At 36.1% G+C, this 22914-nt stretch overlaps 1 protein-coding gene across 7 annotated transcripts in view; it reads right to left on the bottom strand.

Moving 5' to 3' along the window:
• Positions 1–2130: 2130 nt before the first annotated feature.
• CEP162 (centrosomal protein 162) overlaps positions 2131–22914 on the bottom strand; it is a 90014-nt gene continuing 69230 nt past the window's right edge. For 6 of the 7 annotated variants that reach the window (XM_077903181.1, XM_077903183.1, XM_077903184.1 and 3 more), the window contains 5 exons: positions 22048–22700; positions 18197–18338; positions 15925–16023; positions 10509–10643; positions 2131–3666 (listed from right to left, as the gene is read on the bottom strand). In XM_077903181.1, coding sequence (XP_077759307.1) covers positions 3457–3666; positions 10509–10643; positions 15925–16023; positions 18197–18338; positions 22048–22700 — 1239 coding nt within the window. In that variant the 3' untranslated portion in view covers positions 2131–3456. The remainder of the gene's footprint in view (positions 3667–10508; positions 10644–15924; positions 16024–18196; positions 18339–22047; positions 22701–22914) is intronic. The other variant, XM_077903188.1, reaches the window with a different exon arrangement.

The raw sequence follows: 22914 nt of genomic DNA, 5'->3' as shown, positions 1-22914 counted from the left end.
ACAAACAAAAAACCCCACAGGCCATGTATAGTTTATCATCTGTCTCCTGCATTAAGGATTTTCTAATTGTCTTATCAGCACCCTGAGGTAGTGACCACTGGCAGGCTACCATTAAGGGTTCAAGTACAGGGGAGGCTTAATGAGAGTAGCTCCAGTGGGTCAGCCGCCTGCTGTGTTCTTGCCCCTTCACTTTTATGCTCCAGGGATGCTTACCTGGTACAATTGCACTAATTGTGTGTGTGTGTGTCTGCTTCTCCACAAAGTCTAGTCCATTTCTCTTGTTCCTGAATTTACTAACAATCCATTTTGTTCTGATCAAGCTCAATGCTTACCTTCCTCCTCTCTCCTAGAGAACAGATTTCCCCTCTGATATTGCCCTTCAAACATTTCTTATAACAATCCTACAAAGCGAGTGTGGGTAGGAAAAATGTTTCCTCTTAGTTATACTATTTAGGTGGTTGTGATTGAAGCTTTCAGCAAACCTGGAGACAAATGGACCTACTACTACTAGCAGGGAGTAAATAGGCTAATTAGGGCTGGACAGGTGCTGAGAAGGAACACATGTGCTTTTCATTTTACTTTTCTACAGAAACTGGATAGGAAGGCTCTAATTCATGGTTTCAAATACCAAAATGGAATTATATAGTAACTTGGGAGGTTTGGAAAATTTTCAAACTTCACTCTTCTCACCATTCACAGCTAAGGAGCTTTTTAAAGAAAGATGGCGTGAATAGCCACATTAACTATAAAGTCTTTTTTTTAAGATTTTATTTATTCATGAGAGACACAGAGAGAGAGAGAGAGGCAGAGACACAGGCAGAGGGAGAAGCAGGCTCCATGCAGGGAGCCCGACGTGGGAGTTGATCCCGGGTCTCCAGGATCACACCCCAGGCTGAAGGCGGCGCTAAACCGCTGAGCCACCCGGCTCATAAAGTGTCTTATTCTGAGTAAGATTACCTCTGATAATGTGCCTGTGGATCTGACCTAATTAGAGTCCTTAGTCATATGGATGACAAAGAGAAATGTTTTCACTTTCCTGGCATTTAGTCACAAATATAGGATATTTCTAACATGGAATGGGACCCTAATACCAAAGCCTGGATTCCCCAAAGTTGATGGGTTGATACTAGTTATAGAATTCTATTTGCCCAAAGTAATAGATTAAATCAGAAATCTCTGTACAGGGGATCCCTGGGTGGCTCAGCGGTTTAGCGCCTGCCTTTGGCCCAGGGCGCGATCCTGGAGTCCCGGGATTGAGTCCTGCATCGGGCTCCTGGCATGGAGCCTGCTTCTCCCTCCTCCTGTGTCTCTGCCTCTCTCTATGTCTATCATAAATAAATAAATAAATCTTAAAAAAAAAATCTCTGCACAAAAGCTGTGGTGGTAGCAGCAAGCCATATATCCTGGTAAGGTTCCCACCCTGTGGAAGCAGGTACCTTATAGCATTGTGAGGGCGGATGGAATTGGTAGGAGGGACTGATAATTTCTGGAGCTTATTTCTTTTTAAAAGTCTTCCTATTCAAGGGGCACCTGGGTGGTTCAGTCAGTTATGCATTTGTCTTCAGCACAGGCCATGATCTCAGGGTCTCGGGATGGAGCCCTACTTTGGGCTCCCTGTTCAGCAGGGTGTTTGCTTCTACCTTTCCCTCTCGTCCCTGCTTGTGTGCACCCGAGTGCTCTCTTTCATAAGTAAATAAACAAAAAACTCTTTTGAATAGGAAGACTTTTTTTTTTTTTTTTTTTTTAAGATAGCCAAAGTGATATCTTCTGTGTTATCATCTTAGACCCTTAGGTCAATGACTAAGGAATGGAGTATGGTTCCTGAGGTTTTTAAACTAATAATTCTGATAGCACTTAGGGATCTTTAATCTGTAAATAGAATTGAAAACCTGCTGTGTGCACAGCTTATTCTCAAAGTGAATACAGAATCCTCATCAAAATAGGATGTAAGGATGTAATAGGATTACTTTCTTCTGTAAGTAATAATTTATTTGATGTTTATTTCAGAATCAACCAGGTTTGTGCTTGGGTGCTTAGAATGAATGGCTAATGGATAGAATCATTAGGGATGGGTGTAATAGCTAGAATTTAATAGGTTTGCAGATAGAAAATACACACAAGTACACTCAATTAATAACCAAAATAGTTTATATTATAACTTAAAATAAACTCTTTCACATAAAAAAATAGCTACCTTTAATTAATGCTTTTTCTATTCTCTTAAAGAACATAAAAAACGTTGAACATTAAGACATTAATTGCATTCCTTATACTTAATTTCCACATTTCACATTTGCTACCCATAATTTCACCAAGATCAAGTACACCTGTCTTTTTACCAAGTATTTTACTTTTTAATTATTCAGAATTGCACTTATTGGTATATGGTAATTGAGCACTTGGAATATGGCTAGTCCAAATTGAGTTGTGCTGTAAATGTAAAACACACCAGATGTGGGAGACTCGTATGGAAAAAAAAGTAATTCAATTTTTATACTGACATTTTAGATTTTTATAAATGAACCAAGTTAATTTCATTTGCTTCTTATCTTTTTAAATGTGGCTATAAGAAAATTGAAAATTACATGCGCCTTATATTACGTTTCTATACGATAGCACAGGGCCAGAACACTTGAAAACAAGGTGGCTACAGCTTTAACTTACCAGTATTTTATATACTATCTGCTAATGGAAATGGACATTGTGAAAAATAACAATCTGGCTATTTTTATGTATGCTTTTAATTTTTTCTAGTGAACATGTTACTTTTTAAATAAATATATACTCTATAATCTTAGACTTATAAAAAAGGACTAGAATTTAGGACTTGGAGCATAAAAGAATAAAACAAAGAATAAATCAAATTCCCTTATGTGTGAACTATCTTTTGCACTCTATATCACAGGTAAAAACTGAGGCACTCAGAAGTAGAAGCGGAAATCTGAGAGAACACAAGAGATCACTGTTTGCTGGTACAAAGTTGTAATTCTTGAAAATTACTGTGGAAGTTTTACTACTTGAGTGACTGTTGATCTGACTGTCCAAACCACCGTGCTCTCATTCTTCTCCATGTTTTCATGAGAAAGCAGAGCTGTTTTTCTAGCAATGAGGATTAAGAATACACAGTTAAAAATGGCTGAGTATGAGCAATTTTTTTTTCTTTCCACATCAAGAATGTAAGTCAAGACCTTTTACAGCTAATTTCACTAGTTTTAATGATCTGACACAAAGGGACCCATCCATAAATTACTTAAAATGTGATTGTGAATGATTTTCAGTAAAATACAGCATAATGTTTTTCTTACTGCTTTAGGGCAATTTATTTTGAAATGTTGCTTCTGTATTGTTTGCTTTTGGACAACATACTGGAACACTTGTTTTCAAGAGCCGCCTTCTGACAGTGGCACAATCCTCCATCTCCAGGCCTTTCTGTGAGCTCCTAGGAAATGCCAGTTTCTAGTAATATTCTGGTGCATTCACTTCATCTGCAAAAGCAACTGGCACAACCACTCCCTGCCGGTGCAGCTCTCGAAGAACATCTAATATCGAGTCTAATTCTGTGCGGAACTTGTCCAATTCACGATTCTTCAACTGTGCAAGTCTTTTCCATTTCTCGATTTCTTTGTTTTGCTCAGTTTCTACTACTTGGTGTGTCTGCTGTATTATCTGAAAAAAAAAATCACATTACTGTTACAGTTCATAGTGGGGGGAAGATTTAACAACCTCAAAGAGCTTAAGTGGGACAATGCTGACAGCAGTAGAGAGGAGGGAGTGGTGGTGGGGAGCCTTACCTAATGGGCTTCATTGTGTCTGTCAACAGGCTTGTGGGTGAAGAAGGTAAGAAGTGGGAATTCAAATTCTGATAGGGAGGTTAGGGAGCTTTTTTTTTTTTTTTTTTTTGGTTAGGGAGCTTTAATCTTGTTGTCTTTATTCTTTTACTCAAAACTTAAATATAGCATTTAAAGCATCAGAAATTTCTAGTATCATGGTATGAATCCAAACACAGCCCCTGCTCCCCCAGATGTTGTTCCTCTTAAGAATAGCACTTGAGGGGCACCTGGGTGGCTCAGTCAGTTAAGCGTCTTTTGCTTGGGTCATGATCCCAGAGTCCTGAGATGGAGCCCCAACATCTGGCTCCCTGCTCAGCCAGCAATCTGCTTCTCCCTTTCCCTCTGCTTGTGCTCTCACACTGTCTCTCAAATGGATAAAATCTTTAAAAAAAAGGCACTTGAGATGCAATCAAAAACAGTGCCAATATACAACATATGTCCTTAATAGACATTATAGCAGGGGAAATGATAAAAGCACACCTATGTAGCATCTGTCATGTGCCAGGCTTGATTTAGTCAATTTACACACGTTAACTCATTTAGTCCTGCCAACCCACTAGGAGGTGAATTCTATATATTTATCCCATTACCCGGTAGGGAAATGGGGGCACAGATGAGTAAAAAATAATTTGCCCAAGATTCATATAGAACTGGTTAGAGGTAGAGTCAGAGTTTATAACCCAGCAGCCTGGCCTCAGAGTTCCCTCTTAACTACCAGTAGACTAGACCATTTTGCTCATGGTCTCAAAATTCTTTCAACTGTGAAATAAGGGTACCCTGTCCAGTAACTTATAATATAGTTCTTATAATTTCAAAATACCTCACCATAGGGGAATCATTAGTCCTAAGTATTACCACAAAAAGCTGGACATATGAAAACAGCTACCTAGGGGCAACAAAAGCAAGAATAGCTCATCTCTGAATATTAAATCTGTTGTACTTCAGCGATATAATTTTTATCTATAATTCTGTCTGGCTATAGAATAACTTCATAATCTAAAATAGAAAGCATTGGGGAAATATTGTATAAGCAAGTATTTGAGTTACGGGGAACACAAAATGCTGTATGAGTTTTCAATTCTAAGTTTTAAACATACTTTGAAAGTTTTTGATGTCTATCGAAATTTGGCATTTAACCAATTTTTTTCCAGTTATATTGTTATAGTTGACATATAACATTGTGTAAGTTTAAGGTGTACAATGTCATGACTTGATACATGTATACACTGTGAAATGATTACCACAATAAAGTTAATATCTCACTTCATAGTTTTAAAATTTTGTTGTTATGATGAAAACTTAAGATTTACTTAGTAACTTTCAAACATACAACAGACATATATAGGTCAATGGAACAATTTAGAGCCCAGAAATAAACTCATGCCTTTATTATGCTAAGGTATTCCTTCTTTATCTAACTTGAGAATTTTTTTTTAATCATGAATAGATACTGTATTTTGTCAAATGCTCTTTCTGTATCTATTTAGATAATCACAGGATTTATATTTTTCAATTAATGTGATGCATCACATTTATTCACTTGCATATGTTGAACCATCCTTACATGCCAGAGATGACTCCCACTCTATCATAGCATATGGTCTTTTTAATGTACTCTTGGTTTGATAATATATATATTTTTTAATATTTACTTTTATTTATTATTTATGATAGACATAGAGAGAGAGAGAGGCAGAGACACAGGAGGAGGGAGAAGCAGGCTCCATGCCAGGAGCCTGACGCGGGACTCGATCCTGGGACTCCAGCATCGCGCCCTGGGCCAAAGGCAGGCGCTAAACCACGGAGCCACCCAGAAATCCCCGATAATATTTTTTTTTGAAAAATTTTGCATCTGTATTTATCAGGTGTTGGCCTATGGTTTTTCTTTTCTTGCAGAGTCCTTATCTGGCTTTTTTTTTTTTTTTTTAGATTTATATTTATTTGAGAGACAGCAAAAGCAACTGGACACAAATGAATGGGGGAAGAGGCAGGGGGAGAGGGAGAAGCAGGTTCCCTGCTGATACAGGGCTCAATCCCAGGACCCTGAGATCTTGACCTGAACTGAAGGTTGTTGTTTAAGCCACCCAGGTGCCTCCTTATCTGGGTTTCTTAACAGGGTAATGCTGGCTTTGTGAAAATAAGCTTGGGAGTGTTCCCTCCTTTTCTACTTTTTGGGAGAGTTTGAGAAGACTTATTTTTGTGGCCTACCATATTACCTATTCTGGAATATTTTTCTTGTGTGACTGAGAAGAATGTATATATTTTTTCTGTTGTTGAAGGAACTTTACTGTGTATGTCTGTTAGATCCATTTTATCTATAGCATTGTTTAAATCTCACTCTTTTCTTTTTTTTTTTAATTTTTTATTTTATTTTTTTAAATCTCACTCTTCTTATCCTTTGGATGATCTACCCATTGATAGGAGTGACGTATTAAATTCCCCTACTATCATTATATTGTTGTTTATTTTTCCTTTTAGTTACTGTCTTATATATTTAGATGCTCTGTTATTGGATGCATAAATATTTACAACTGATACATCTTATTGATGGACTGACCCTTTTATCATTATATAATTAGTTCTGTCTCTTTTGGAGATTTTTAGCTTAAAACCTATTTTTTTCCTGATATAACTATACCTATTCCTGATTTCTATAAATTACCATTTGATTGAAATACCTTTTTCTATCCCTTTACCCAGTCTACGCTGCTTTTATTTTTATTATTATTTTTTTTTTATGCTGCTTTTAGAGCTAAAGTCTCTTTTAGGTAGTATATTGCTTGGATCTATATTTCACCCATTCTGTGGTTTGAATGAAGAATTTAATCCGTTTACATTTAAAGGAATTACTGATAGATAAGGAATTACTATTGTCATTTTGTTGCTTTCTGAGTGTTTTGTAGATCATATGTTCCTTGCTTATTATAACTTGCAGTCATATTTTATGATGTGATGAGTTTTTGTAGTGGTATGCTTTGACTCCTTCATCATAATCTTTTCTGTAATTAGTATGCTTTTTCCTTGGTGGTTACCGTGAAGCTTACATAAAATGTGATATATTTGTAACAACCTAATAATTTAAGTTGATAACTTTGATAGCATACCTAAACCCTACATTTTTATTCCAATCCTAGCCCCAACTTTAAGTTATTGATGTTAATTTTAACATCTTTTACATTGTGTATCCAATAACAAATTAGCATAGTTATGGTTATTTTTAATGTTTGGTTTTGTAAATGAATTAGGAAGCACCATTACAGTATTAGTGAATCTGACTGACAATTTATTTACCACTGAGTTTTATACCTAACGTTCATAATGTTTTTATGATGTTAATGGTTTCATTCTTCCACTTGACAAATTCCCTTTAGCATTTATTTTAAGGCTGGTCTAGTGGTGATAAACTTAATTAGCTTTTTATGTTTTATTAGAAGTGTTTCATCAGATGTCAGGGATTCATCAGGCTCATATAATACCCAGTGCTCATTACATCACATGCTCTCCTTAATGTCCATCACCCAATTACTCCATCCCTCAACCCCCACTCCCCTCCAGCACCCCTCAGTGTCCTATGATTAAAAGTCTCTATGGTTTGTCTCCCTCTCTGCTTTCCCTATAATCCTGTTTTGCTTCTTAAATTCCACATATAAGTGAGATCATACTAGAGGGTATTATGCTAAGCGAAATAAGTCAATCAGAGAAAGACATTTTAATTTTAGTTTTATTTCTCTTTTCTTGGGTTAGTCTAGCTAAAGGCTTGTTAATTTTATCTTTACAAAGAACCAACTCCTAATCTCTTTGACCTTTTTAGTCTTTATTTCATTTATTTCTGCTCTGATTTTTATTTCTTCCCTTCTGCCAACTTTGGGCTTCATTTACTCTTCGCTTTCTAGTTCCTAGAGGTATAAAGTTGTCTATTTGAAATCTTTTTGTTTCTTAGACACTTAATGATATGAATCCCTCTATTTTTGCTCTATCCCCTAAGTTTTGGTATATTGTTTTTCCATCTTCAACTGTCTCAAAATATTTTTAAATTTCCTGACTTGTTTTTTGACCTACTAGTTGCTTAAGAGCATGTGGTTTCATTACACACATTTGTGAATTTTCCATTTTTTTTTTTCTTGTAATTAGTTTCAGGTCATTGTGTTTGGGGAAGTTGGCCTGACCTTTCAATCTTAATTTATTAAGACTTGTTTCATGGCTACTATAAGATCTAACCTGGAAAATGTTCCATGTGAGCTTAAAAATGTGTATTGTTACTTTTGGATAGAATGTTCTATTTATGTTAATTCCATCTTATCTAATGTATTGTTTCAGGCCAGTGTTTCCTTGAAGTTTTCTGTCTTTAGGCACATGATCTTCTGATGTAAGTGGGGTATTAAACTTCCTTACTTCCTTGATGAGCACTGGGTGTAAGTGTTGAATACTAAACTGTATACCTGAAACTAATACACTGTATGTTAACTAACGAATTTAAATAAACTAAAAAAAGAGTTCCCTACTATTATTGTATTACTATTTCTTCCTTTCGGTTTGCCAGAATTTGCTTTATGTATTTAAGTACATTTATCTTGCATTCATAAGTATTTGTTAATGTTATATATTCTTACTGGATCACTCCTTTATCACTATGTAATGACCTTTGTTTCTTATTACCACTTTTGTCTCATATAGCTAGCCACGCTTTTTATTGATTCTCATTTGTATGAAATACCTTTTACCATTCCTATACTTTCAGTCTGTTTCCTTATATCTGAAGGGAGTCTTCAGTAGGCAGCATATAGATGGTTTTTTTTTAATCCATTCATCACTTTTGATGGGAGAATTTAGTCCATTTCCATTTAATTATTGATAGGTATGTATGTATTTGCATTCTGTCAATTATTTTCTGAGTGTTCTGTAGTTCTTCTATTCCTTATGGTCTTCCTTTGTGATGTGATGTTTTCTTAGTGGTATGCTCAGACTGATTTATTTACTTTTTTAGTTTCAGGTATACAACATAGTGGTTTAATAGTTATTTACATTCCAAAATGCAAGCCAACCTTATGTCACCATACAAAGTTATCACAGTATTATGGACTATATTCCCTTTGCTATACTTTAAATATCTATGATTTAGTTATTTTGTAATTGGCAGTTTGTATCTCTTAATCCCCTTCACCTATTTCCCCAACTCTTTCCCCTCTGACAATCAGCAGTGTGCTCTCTTTGAGTCTGTTTTTAGATTCCATATGTAAGTGAAATCATACAATATCTGTCTTTCTCTGACTTACTTCACTCAGAATACCCTCTAGGCCTATCCATGTTGTAGCAAATTGGAAGATTCCATTCTTTATTGCTGAATAATATTCCACTGTGTATGTATGTATATGTGTGTATACAAACACAAATACATGTGCACACATAGCACATCTTTAGCTACTCATCTATTGATGGACTCCTAGATTGTTTCCATATCTTGGCTATTGCAAATAATGATGCAAGAAACATAAGGGCGTATATATATTTTTGAATGTTTTCGTTTTGTTTATGTAAATACCAGAAGTGATACTTTTATACTGTATGATATTTCTATTTTTAAGTTTTTGAGGAACCACCATATGGTTTTCCATAGTGGAAGGAAAACATTCCCAGCAATAGTGCATGAAGGTTGTGCTCAATTTAATTTTAGATTTCCAGCCCCTAGAACTGAGAACATTAATTTTTTAAAAATTTGTGTTCCAAGCCCAATTTCTGATATTTTGTTGTGGCAGCTCAAACAGAGCAATATACTGTTCAAGCAAAGCTAATTATCAGCAGAGAGGCTAATGCCTAAAATCGTCATGCCCTTACTTCTGCCATATTTAATTTCTATTACTTTACCTGTTTGTAGTATAGTAATTGTGATGCTACTAGTGCTGGGCATATATTTTAAATGATTACATTTTAATATAATTCTACTTCTTACAAACATTTATGAAATGAATATGGAATATGGCTTCCAAAGACCCATTCCCACAGTAAAATGCCTAACTTTTCAGGCAACCATCTAAGAACATGAAAGGTGCCTGAGTAGCTCAGTTGGTTAAGCATCTGACTTTAGGTTTTGGCTCAGTTTGTGATCTCTCTGGGTCTTGAGATCAAGCCATGCATCAGTTTCCATGCTCGGCTCTGAGCCTGCAGGAGATTCTTTCCCCTCATCCCTCTCCCTCCCCTGCTTGTGTGTACACTTGCTATCTAAAAGAAATCTTAAAAAAAAAACAAAAAAAAAACAAAAAACCATGATACAAGTTGTTTCTCTATTATTCCAGAGATAAGATAAATTGATCTTTAGGTATTTGAAGTATAAAGTCTTTTTTTTTTTTTTAAAGATTTTATTTATTTACTTATTCATGAGAGAGACACAGAGGCAGAGACATAGGCAGAGGGAAAAGCAGGCTCCTTACAGGGAACCTGATGTGGGACTCAATCCTGGAATCCCGGGATCATGCCCTAGCCAAAGGCAGATGCTCAAAAACTGAGCCACCCAGGCATCCTGAAGTTTAAAGTCTTATATGTTCTTAAAAGCTATACTTTTATTCCTAGTATCAATATGCAATGAAACAATTTAAGAAGTGTTGCTAGAGATAGCAATACTATAGTAAACTGGAGGTACTTCAAAGTAAAGAACTATACAAATCTGTAAATTTGTTACTCGACCTGTTGAAGTTCTTGCTCTCTTTGCTGATGTCTCATTTCCATCTGTTTAATTTTCTTTTCTAAGCCCATGAAATGTTTCATCTCTGGTGTATGGTTTTCTCTGGCTTCTCTTAATTCTTCTAGAAGTTTTGTAATCTAAAATTGAGGTATAAAATAAATGAAAAACTGGTAACAAGAAAATTTTTTTACCAGGTAGTCTTAAGAATGTTCACTATATTTTCTTTGTATAAAATTTCTCTCAAGAGGCTTAAGAAAGGTATCTGGAGTTGTTAGAATAATGAATAGCTTGTATTTTTTATGCCTAGGAAGAGAAGGCTCATCCTTGGTCTGAAATGACCTCATATTCCAAAAGGTTCCAGATGATTGGACCACCACCTCCCATGTTGCCAGTCTGATTAAAGCATTCAAAATGAAGGAGAGCACTGTCATTGGTATATTCAGCTTTACTAACACAGTGTCAATGTATTTAACGTGGTTGACTGATCTTAGGATTGAATAATATATTTAAAGCACCCTACACAGTACAGCACCTACACAGAAAGAGTTCAGTAAATATGGATCCTCCTTTTGTCAGTTCCCTATAATTCTCTTCTGGCTCTTATCATTTTATAATTTATAATAATTCCATAAGTAAATTTATGCTTATAAAAAAGGCAATATATTGAAATCTTTCTGTGCTGGCTATTGTCTTAGGTCCTGAAGATATAGAGATGAAAAACCTAGTCCATCCTCATGGAGGTTATGGTCTAGTGTAGTACCTCTTTTTTCATACTACGGTCCACAGAGAAGATGATAATATTTTCATAGTGTCAGTATGTAAAATAGAGGGGAATCTAAGCAATCTTTAAATTGGGCTTGGTAAAACAAATGCATTTTTTTATAACATAGAATTATAATTTGCTAATTGTTAGTATCAAAAGACAATAATTAACAAGCAAGTGAAAATGGCTAAAATTAACAAATTCAATCATGTTTCCCATGGAAACAGTACCTAGCAAGAACACTGATAATACTACAATAAATCCAAAAAACAAAACTCAAAAACAAAACAAAACATACTCTTCCTAAGTTAGTTTTAAAAATGTGAAAATACAAGCAAATTAAATCAGGTGCAAATATAAGTAAATCTAAGTATTTAAATATGGGATATCCCTGATGATATCATCAGTGATCAAAGAAATTTGCAGACTTTAACTGGGATGCCTTGCAGAAAGGTCAAGGAGAGAGGCTCTATAGAACATGCTGTAGTGATGAGTACTAGGCATAAAATCTTATCCATCAAAAACAATGATTGCTAAAAATTATAAAACAAAAACTAATGATTGCTGAACTAAGAAAGTTGTAAGAGGCACTTCAACTTCTATAAACTTTTCAATGACTGAAAAATGATTTTGAGTTTGTAGTAAGACAACCTTTTCAGTCATCGCTATCTTATAATCCACGAATAATCCATTCCTGGTATAACAGCTGGGAAATTCTGGTTTAGTCAAAGAAGTAGTTAGGTGAATGAGAATGCTAATACGATATGTTGTAATGGAGAGATAACCAAGTAGGTGATAAGTAGGTAATACCTAACTGGAAGTGGAGTTAAGTTGTAGATTCTTATCCTGACGCAGCTGTGGTTGAATAAAGTCTTAAAGGACAAGTAGTAGAGTCATAAATGATCATGTGCTAGCTGCTATACTAAGTACTTTATAGATATTGCCTCAGTTTGAGCCTTACACTTGTTTACATTTCTGATTCCCCAAATAAAATGTAAGCTCCATAAGGCCAGGGATTTGTCTATTTTGTTCTCAGTATTCCTAGTACATATGTGCATAGCAGAGATAAATGTTTAATAATTATTCATTAATTAATGAACTCACCAATGATTAAACATTAGTTTATAAATTATGTAAATTCAGAAATGTGTACTTAGACAAAAAGTAGGAAAAATTTCCCTTCATCTATGCCTACTTAAAAGTACCTTTAAGAGTACACTTGAAGTGAATGTATATATTTTTAAATCCTTGTATTTTAGTGAATTTATCCTATGGAAGTAAGTGGATACATAAGCAAAAGTGCATGATCAAAAATTATTCCTGCTTTTTGAATGCTATTAAAAAAACTGGTAACTACCTGAATGTCCAAAAATAGGGCACTGGTAAAATAGTAATTAAGAGCCTGGAACCTAGAGTGAGGTTTTGGGTTCTAATGCTGGTACTTTTTACATGTTGCTTGAGAACCTCTGACAAGTTACTTCATTTTTCTTAGCATCAGTTTCTTCATCTAAAATGGGGACAATAGTACCTGCCCTTTTGGGCTATGGTGAAAACCACACAGAGCACTTGTCAGTGCTTAGTTCATACTTAAAATGATGTTTAGTACATACTAAATATTGATGGTTATCATTTATTTTGACTATTATGGAGATATATACAGACAGGAAGAGTGATGTCACCAAGGTGGTGACATAAGTAGTTCTTGAGGCTGTTTTTCCTTAAGAACTATTTATGGATTAGATACAACTGAGAGAATCTTATGAGGGTGAGGCTGAAGCAACCCCCTGCATCACAGAGACCAAGACAGATGACATCAGAAGGCTAAGAGGAATGGCCACCTGAAGGCTGCATTGCCTCTCCCTCAGGCCCACGCAGCACAACATGGAGAGGGCTCCCCCTGAACCTACTACCATTTCTCCATGGGAAAAGAAAGCCTAGGTTGGCATCCAGCTCCCCCAGTGTTGTGGGTCACTTTTTGGGAGGCCCAAGGGCCTCACCCTGAGGGGACTGACGCCTTGGAATTTGATTATGATGGACATGTGGGGAAGGGCTTGTAACAACTGGCACTTAGGTCTTAGCAGACTGAGTTCATACTTGTAGTGCCCAAGGAGTGATCCCAACTAGCAGCTTTGGTCATCTATAGATCCAAGTTTGTGGTGAAATCTGACCAGGGAACTCAGTGGATCTGGTCAGATCTGTGTGACTGAGGTCCTCAAACAAGATCTGCCAGCCCCGAAGCTGCGACTGCACCCACTCAGGCAGAAAAGCTAAGTCATACTTTGGCCTACTGCTGAGTGAATACTGCAATGCCGCCTGACTAGAAAGCCAAAGTAGAACACCTGAAAAGCTGGGTAGCCCAGCAACACTAGAGCAGAGTCCGGCAGTTAAAGTTGATTAGACTGAAATGCAATGGTATATTCAGCCAGGGAACTTGGAGTGCTATCCTAGAGCCTTGCTTAGAGAGCAGGGAACCAAGCCAAAATTTTTATTCAACTATATTCAACCAGTGGTACCTACTTTACCCCTGACCTCAGACATTGGGCAGTAGACTTGGCCATAAACAGACCCTAAGAGCAAGCGCCACCTGCCCAAGGACATCACCACTAGACACATCCAGAAACCCAAACTGAACTGACTGGTGAAAGCTGTTCCTACCAAAGTGAACCTATAAAGTCTGGAAGAGGAGACCATTTAGTCAAATATATCAATACCATTCAAAGGAATCAAGGATGAGAACAATCTGGTAAACATGACATCACCAAAGAAAACTAAGAAACAGATATCTATGAAATCTATGACCAAAGAATTCAGAATAATCCTCTCTGATAACTTGTCTGTGTTCTTGTAGTTCTCTAAACAAAATTAAGAAAACATAGACATAAAAACCATAAAAAACTCCACAAACTCCTAAAACAGAAATCTCAGAGCTGAAAAATACAAGGACTATACAGAAGAATTCAACAGAGAGTGTCAATAGCAGACTCAACTATGCAGAAGAAAACCAGTGATTCAGAAGACTGGTCCTTTAAAATTAAACAGAAGAACAAAAAAAGAATGAAAAAGCCTACAAGACTTATGAGGCACAATCAAAACAAACAATATCTGCATTGGGGTAATTTCATAATAAGAGAAGAGGACAGAATATATTTAAAGCAATAATGGCTGAAACTTCCTCAACTTGAGAAAGATGGAAACAAAGATCCATGAGGCCCAGGGCATCCCAAATAAGTTGAGCCAGAATAATGCTATACCAAGACACATTATAATGGTCAAAAGTCAAAACAAGGAATTTTGAAAGCAGCAAGAGAAAAGAAATTACATTCAAAGGAATGTATGTCCTTAAGATCACTGGAGGATTTCTTGACCAAAACATTTCAAAACAGCAGAGAAAAAGATAGATTTTTCAATATTTTGAATATGCCATCAGCCAAGAATTCTAAACTATCAAAACTGTTCTTCAGAAATGAAGATTTTAAATCACTTTCTTTTCTATAGAGACTGAATAACAACAAGCAGTCAAAAAAAAAAAAAAAAAAACCCAGGATTTGCTACTCTTAAAAAATATGTATTATGCTTTTTCTTGTGGTCAGAAAGGGACAGGGATTTACCCTCCTTTCTTAAACAGAAAAACCAGATGACATCTGAAACAACTGTTTCCAAACTGTAGCTAACAGCACTGTAGGACTGCGATTTCTGAGGGTAGGGGGAACATGCAGCCTGCCCAGAGGCGGTTTCAAAGCCAGTGGAAATTGCAGCCTGAACAATTCCAGGAGCTCCCACAGGGCTGGGAAAATGAACTATTCCCACCAACCTGAGAGAAAATCCCTTTGAGGGCTCTCAGGTTATCAGTAGTGGGAATAAATAAGCCCTCTTAAAACAACTGTTATAAATGTACTGTACATTAAAAGGCAGATGGCAATTATTTTATTCAAAAAATGGAGTTTTACTCAATTTTCCAGTAAACAGGCTTGAAAATCATGTGTTGCAGCTTTTCTAATTTGAAAACAGTTTAGCTATTCTTAACCTAAGAACACTGTAACTTGACTAAAACTGACCTTTATCAGAACATATTTCCTTTTATTGCTTCTCCCCCAAATTTTACTTCAGGTCTGTGAAGTTCTGTTAACTTACAACTTATAGAACAAAGTTTATGTGATCTTAACCATTGAAAAGAATGCAAATATGCTGTACTATAAGCCCTTCAATTATTGAAACAAGACTTTTTAAATTGATAGTTACATAATTGTGGAGTGTTTTTACATTAATCTTTTTTGTAATGCAATTAATTGTATGTTCTGCTTGTACGATTTAATAAATTCTTGAATAATAAAAAATGGTGTGTATGCTTCAAAGAACAGAATGTACAGGGTTTTTTTTTACACTTTCTAGAATCAAAAGGATCTTAGAGTAATAAAAAATGGTGAGTTTCCAGAAAGATCTGTTTCTTCAACATCAAATATATAAGAAACTTAATATCTGAGAGTTCCACCTGGGGAAAGCAGACTTAAAATAAACAAATTATTAATATTTGTTTGACATGTGATAGATATTTTCAGGTTATTTCTACTCGTAAATTTGTTAAAATATTTACATAAAAATAAGAATATGATTGAAATGGCTAAGAAAAGCTTATGTTCAATATTTTTATTTCTTACCTCTTTCTGTAGGATTTCTTCTCGAACTTGAGAAACTACAAGAGACTCCTGTTTACCCTGTAGTTCATCAACTTGATTTTGGAAATGTTTTAGAAGTACCTAGGAAATTATGTTAGAAGTCAAGAGACTTCGCTGAGTCAAGAGAGCTCTTCCTTAAACATTACTTGAAAAATATGAGAAAACCAAACTAATGACTTTTGTTTGCAAAAAGAAAAATTCCTAATATTTTAAAATTACCAAAGTTTAACATAGAAATAAATTGCCACAGGAATTAAGTTCATTGGATTAATTAAGTTCATTGAATACATACAGCATCATACATATTACAAATTAATGGCTATATAACTAGTGGCTTCTTTATCTCTAGTACTTTTCTCCTGAAGGCCTGAAAAGCACCTTTTAAAATAAACCTTTATTATAAAGTCTGAGTATTTTGAAGAAAGTAGCTAATATGTCTTTATTACTTTGTGATTAAGTAGGATAATAGTTTTTATTAAAGAGCTGACAAAGACAGCATAAGCCTATCAATAAGTATGAAATAAATATCACACATTTTTGGCAAACTGAAAGACATCAATACTTCATCAAGCAACTGAAAACTTAGGAAAAATGTGTAGCTCTTATCTCTAATGCTTTATTTTTATTGTTTCTCCCATCAGACTACACTGACTTCCATTTAACTCATAATTTACAATATTACATTTAGAACACTGGGAAAGTAACATTTATGGCACTATGGCACAAGGAGGACACTACTTTTCTCACCTCTCACAACTATGTACTACTTTTCTCACCTCTCACAACTATGTAATAACTTGATATAATGTTTATACTGCCCATGACACCCTACTCCTATGGGGGGGAAAAAGCCAGAAAAGTTATCAACTGCTGTACCAGGATTACTTTTGAAAAGCACACTAAATCTTTCTCACTGATATATTAAAATAGGCAAATTTTTTTGTTCCTGAGCTACCTGAATTTAAATCACAGAACTCATACTTTACCCTTAAATACCCCAAATACTTCAGCATGCATCTCCTTATAAGGGCATCTTCTCACAAAACCATAATAGCACTTTATACCTGAAATAATTTACAATAATTTCATAATAACCATTATCTGGCCAATACTAAAAAAAAACAAAAACAAAAACAAAAACAACAACAACAAAAAAAACCCAAAGCCAAAAAAACCCCCAAATCGCTCAATGGGGAAGTTTAAGAGGGCTCGATGCTGGGCTGGGGCCAAAATAATGTGATGCCCAAACTCAGGACACGAGAGTAAGACCTGAGCTGAGATCAAGAGTTGGACACTTAACCAACTGAGCCATCTAGGTGCCCCTGAGTGGTTAGTTTTTAATCAAGAGGCCATTAAATAATGGCCAATTTAAATAAATAATTATTGATGGGAGAGGTGGTGGCAAGATAAATACTTCTTGGTTTCTGCCCCCTCAGCTTGTTTTTTAAAATTAAAATCTAGAGAAAAGAGCACAATGAACATTTATGTATTCTTCAATTTGATTTATCAACTGCTAACATTTTTTGCCATATTTGCTTTCTTTTTCTTTTGGGAGTGGATACAGATACAAATTCTATCTTAATGCTGTTTTTTCTATTTGCTATCACCACAGAAGATGGGCCGCATTAGTTGATATTCATAAATATTCCATGTAGATGTATATACTAACCAAGAAGGAAGATACACTTTTTTGAAGAAATGTTGATGTGCTTTCAGCATACTCAGTCATATTTCTAAGACGACTACGCTTCATAATGGCTATAGTTGCATACATCTCTCTGTTCATTATTTTATCCCCAGGGCCTGATTGTCTATAGACCCTGAATCATTATTTAATGAATGAAAGGTAACTGGGCAAGAAGAACAACTAGGATAATTGCTAGTCAGCTGGGACTTGGGGAGAGGGAGATGGTTCAACATTCAAGTTCAAATACTCAGGTTTCAATCACATAATGTGATTCCACCATCACTTACGACTGCCTTAGGAGAAGAACAATTTGAGGAATGTAGGGACAAAATGGTGAAACCGTTTATTTAGAGAGAATAATTTTAAAGCAGAATAGTTAAACACATGGTAATAGCATCCTCGCCTATAAAAAAAAAATACTCAAGTCAGTAATTTCTCATTCCTATCAAAAACTGAAGTGTTTCTAAATTTCTAAATTAAAGTGAAGTTATAGTATTTCTAGTACTCTGTTAACAGTCCTGAGAAAATTAATTTTAAAGCCAAAGAAAGTTTGTTAAAGTCATCTACCTCTTGAGTTGCTATTTTACGATTTAGTTCAGCTACTCTGGAAGAAGAATTTTCTACTGCATTTTGGCAAAGGAGCTTCTCTACTTCCCTCTGATGAGATGCTTTGAGAGATGTGATGTGTGCTGCAGTATCTTCCTTGACCCTGTAGGGCAAATCAAAGAAAATAACACATTAAAAACAGCTCTTTAATTCAGAGTTAGCACAAAAGTAATGTAAGAAGCTGGAAATCAAAGTAACAAAGGCAGAGAGAGCATCAATTCTTACTGCACTCTGTCAGGTGCTTTATACATTATCACCTATGAGATCTTACAAGCATGCCAGGAGCTATTATTCACTGAATTTTATAAGGGCAAATCAGAGTTTAGGAAGGAGTGATGTCCTTAGAGTTCAGATTAGTAAACAGCAGAGCTGCGGTTCAAACCCAGCAGAGTAGGAGCTCAAAGTCTGGGCCTCCCACTTGACCCCCAGCCTGGAGGTTACTTTCTTTCTTTCTTTTTTTTTTTTTTTTTTTTTGGAGGTTACTTTTTGAGAGAATCAAAGGTTCTAAATGGTCTACCCAGATTTAAAGCAAGGGCCTCACATTTTACCTCTTAAGATAAGCTCAGGTATTTCCCCAGATTCTTATTTTTTTTTTTTTCAGATTCTTATTTTAATAATCACAATTCCTTTTAGAATCTCCAATGCTGGGTGCCTGGATGGCTCAGTCAGCTAAGCGTCTGCCTTCAGTTCAGGTCATGGTCCTGGAGTTCCAAGATCGAGCCCCCATCAGGCAGGGAATTTGCTTCTGTCTCTGCTCTTTACCCTGCCCGTGCTCTTTCTCTATCTCTCAATCTCTTGCTTCAAATAAATAAAATCTTAAAAAAAAAAAAAAAAAGGAGAATCTCCAATGCTCTGTCTTTAGGCAACATTCACCAGTTCTTGGTCCATGCATATGACCTCCAAGGCTAGCTGACATGTCATAAAAATAAAATAATCTTTACGGTAATTCTTTAGGACCCAGTGTAATCTGCACGTAATTTGTTTGGACTGTTAAGTGTGAGAGATTACTGATTTGTCTCTGTGACAAAATTTCTACATTCAGAGGCAGTTTAATAAGTGACAAAGTTCTGATAAAGACTTGATACATTTCTTACAAATAAACATATTCTCTCTTACTGGAAAAGTTATTAAAGATTGACTTTTACTCAAAGCAAACGGAGTAAATCACTGTTGATACATGTTAAATGGCAATTCTCAAACTATAAACAAATTTATCAGTTGCTTATTTGACTATATGAATATTTCTTCACAGAAATTATATAATTAGCATCCTTGGAAAAGTATAAAAATCTAAAGCACTTATGACATAACTGAACTAAAGTAAAAAACAAAAAACCCAAAACAGCCTAAATCTGGGATTAGGAAAGGTGACTTTTCACTTCTCAGGCCCAGAGCTATTTGGAAAAACAGATTAACAATGCTAAAAAATTACAGATTATGTATAGAAAAATTTATAGGAAAAATTTCAGTTTTAAATTATTTCCAGAAAAGAATGTGATTCTTCCCAAACAGCTTCATTTCTAGTATTACATTTAGGACTCAAGAAATTTCAATTTAGAATCATTAGGGTTGCCAGGATGACTCAATCAGACATAGCTGCCAATCAATCAATAAGCATTTGTCTAGATGCTTGCTATGCTCATTCTGCTCCTATGCTAGCCAGGTTGCAAAAGAATTATTATTACATCAGCTCTCAAGGAGTTATGAGGCACTGTCTGACTAGTGCTTTCTTGGTACTTAATAATGGTACCTGGGTACGTAAGTTATAGAGGAGCTACATGTTGGGAGCAGGAAATTTCCTGGAAGGCTCCAGGAAATATTTTGTGGAAGACCTAGTACTTGAACATGGATGAGCAAAAGTCAGCAGACATTCAGCAAGTCAGGCCCACAGAGAGGTCTTGTAATGGTGATGGCACTTGGGAAGCCATATAGAGTAATTTAGTCTTGATACCTCAGGAAGCAGGGAGTCAGTGGAAGGCAGAGTAACTCAGAGACAGAAATATTTAAAGAATATTAATGATTTTTAAGCAAAATTTTGAAGGAGACAGAAACTAAAATCTGGGAGATTAGGATGGGGAAACTCTACTAAACCAGGTAAGGCAGAAAGCAAAAGGAGACATTATTTATAAGGAAGCACCCCATTAACTGTGAACCCAAGAAATAAAGGAGGTAAAGTTGGATTTGGAGACCAAAAAAATATGGTCATAGAGACAGTAAAGTTGTGAGGGGGGGGCAGTTTATAGGTATAAATGGAATAACATTTGAGATACTACTGATTCTGAGAGGAACGACCCAGAAAATGGCAGATTTAACATCTGAGCCAGGGAATAAAATAAGCCTTGAAAACTAAATTGGAGTCATGGTTCATAGAAGCCTTAAGAATGGATGAATTGAGCAATAGAGAAAGAACAGAGAACAAAGAGCCGAAAATGAACCCTGGCAGAAGTCTGATTTTTGAGGAAAGAAGATAAAGAGGAGTCATTGTTAGTTAAAAGGAATGGAAGAGGAGTGTTAGTCAGAGGTGTCAGTCATGGAAGCTGTGGGAGGAAACCCTTATTTCAGGAAGGTCAACAATGTCAAGGAAAATGAGAATGGAGAAACTACCACTGGACCAAGAAAGGTCACTACTTAGAAATGAGATTTTAAAAAGTGAGGATGAGAGCCCCAGTTAAGAGGAAGCGAGGTGCAAATAAGAAGCTACTTGTGGAAAACTGGTACTGACAGAAAGAGGACAAAGACTGGGTTTGAGGACAGTGAAAAAGGTCTGAGAATGTTAGAAGGCTCAGAGGAAAGAGTAGATAGTACCTGGTGATTCTGAGAAGGAAAGGGATAGGCAAAAAAATTCTTTGAGGCATGAATAGATGTGAGCACTAGATTAATTTGAAGAGTTATTTTGGAAAAGAGGATCTTTTTCTCTTAGAATGTCAATTAGTTTTTTTCCCTTGAAAGACATTTATGGGCAGCCCGGGTGGTTCAGCGGTTTAGTGCCGCCTTCTGCCCAGGGCATGATCCTAGAGACCCGGGATCCAATCCCACATCAGGCTCCCTGCATGGAGGCTGCTTCTCCCTCTGCCTGTGTCTCTGTCTCTGTCTGCCTCTCTTGAATAAATAAATAAAATCTTACAAAAAAAAAAAAAAAAGAAAGACATTTATTTTATAGAGAGAGCACACATGAGCAGGGGGGAGGGGAGAGGCACAGAGGGAGAGGAACTCAAGCAGATTCCCTACTGTGGGGCCGAATCCCATGACACATGAAATTATGACCTGAGCCGAGACCAAGAGTTGGACACCCAACTGAATGAGCCACCCAGGCACCCGAGAGAGAGAATCTTTCTTAAACAGGCTACATGCTCAGTGCGGACATGGGGCTTGATCTCACGACCCTGAAATCATGATCTGAGCCAAAATCAAGTCAGATGCTTGATTTGAATCTGAGTCACCAGGTGCCCCTGTTCAACTAGTTTTAGTAATAGCTATTTTCTGCTATCTGCCTATGGCAGTTATCAATGATGATATTTATTTCCAATGGGTCAACTTATTAACACTATCTGATAAATGTGGAAAGACAGGATTAGTAAGCCTAAGGACATGATTTGGGCTGACATAGAGATTCAGGTTTACCAGAGCCTGGGCTTCTGACAAGTAGAGGATCCTACTCTGGAAGAGATCTATGCTGAGCGATGTAATATGATTTCTCAAAATTTGGTGATGAATTCAGTTCAAGGAAAACTAGTTATCCAGAGGAAATACACCTTATAATTTTGATGTTTTTATCTTTTATGTCTCCATATATTTACAAATTCACATTTTACCTTTTCATGGAATTTTCAAATTGGTTCACTGCTGCTTCAGATTTCATCTTCAGCTCATCTCTCTCCACAATTAATCTCTCCAGTTCATTTTTTAATCTGCAGTTTTCTTGTAAAACCTCTGAAACATGGCAATCAGTAAAGGTATGTGGTTGGTAAAGTTTGCCATCCAGGGTTCCAGGGAATGAGTGAGCACTTCCTTTACCTGAAAGCAAACCATCTTTCTTCACTCTTTTTGCAGTCACTTCTTCTCTACCCTTAGAGTTCTGATTAGACAGCATCACCCTTCTCTCCTTTTGAAGCCTCTCCACAGTTTTCGTAAGATCTTGTATTTCTCTTCCCTTTGCAGCCAGCTCCTCATTGAGTCTCACCAGTTTAGCTTTAGCATGAGCCTGTTCTACCTGGAATTCTATAGACTGGAAATCTTTATCATCTTTATCATTTTTCTTGCATTCCAATTCAGCATTTTGATGTTTAAGAATGTTTATTTCAGCCTCAAGGTTTCTTACAGTGATTTGATGGGCTTCCTTGATGTCGCTGAGCTCCTTCTCTAGTGCTTCAACCCTAGAGGAGTTATCAGGGTGGTTCTGGGGTGCTTCCTTTAATTTGCAGGCAAGTAGCTGCTCCTGCTCTTCCAGTCTCTGTTCATACTGAATCTGAAGAAAAGAATGATGTGATGTCAAAACCACTGCTAAATATGTCATTAGCTTCTGCAGCCCTGCATCTTGCTAGGGCCTGCCTAGTCCTTCATTAAGCATTCATTCCATTTTCTGATGCTTCCAACTCTGAGTTCGAGGAGTCAGTCAAATGTTCTGAAGTCCCAATCTTTAAAGGGCTTAAATTATGCATATATATAATAAATATATATAT

This window comes from Canis aureus, chromosome 7 (assembly GCF_053574225.1).
Source record: "Canis aureus isolate CA01 chromosome 7, VMU_Caureus_v.1.0, whole genome shotgun sequence".
Lineage (NCBI taxonomy): Eukaryota > Metazoa > Chordata > Mammalia > Carnivora > Canidae > Canis > Canis aureus.
The sequence above is the reverse complement of the archived record's forward strand: the minus strand, read 5'-3'. Positions and strand labels throughout refer to the sequence as shown.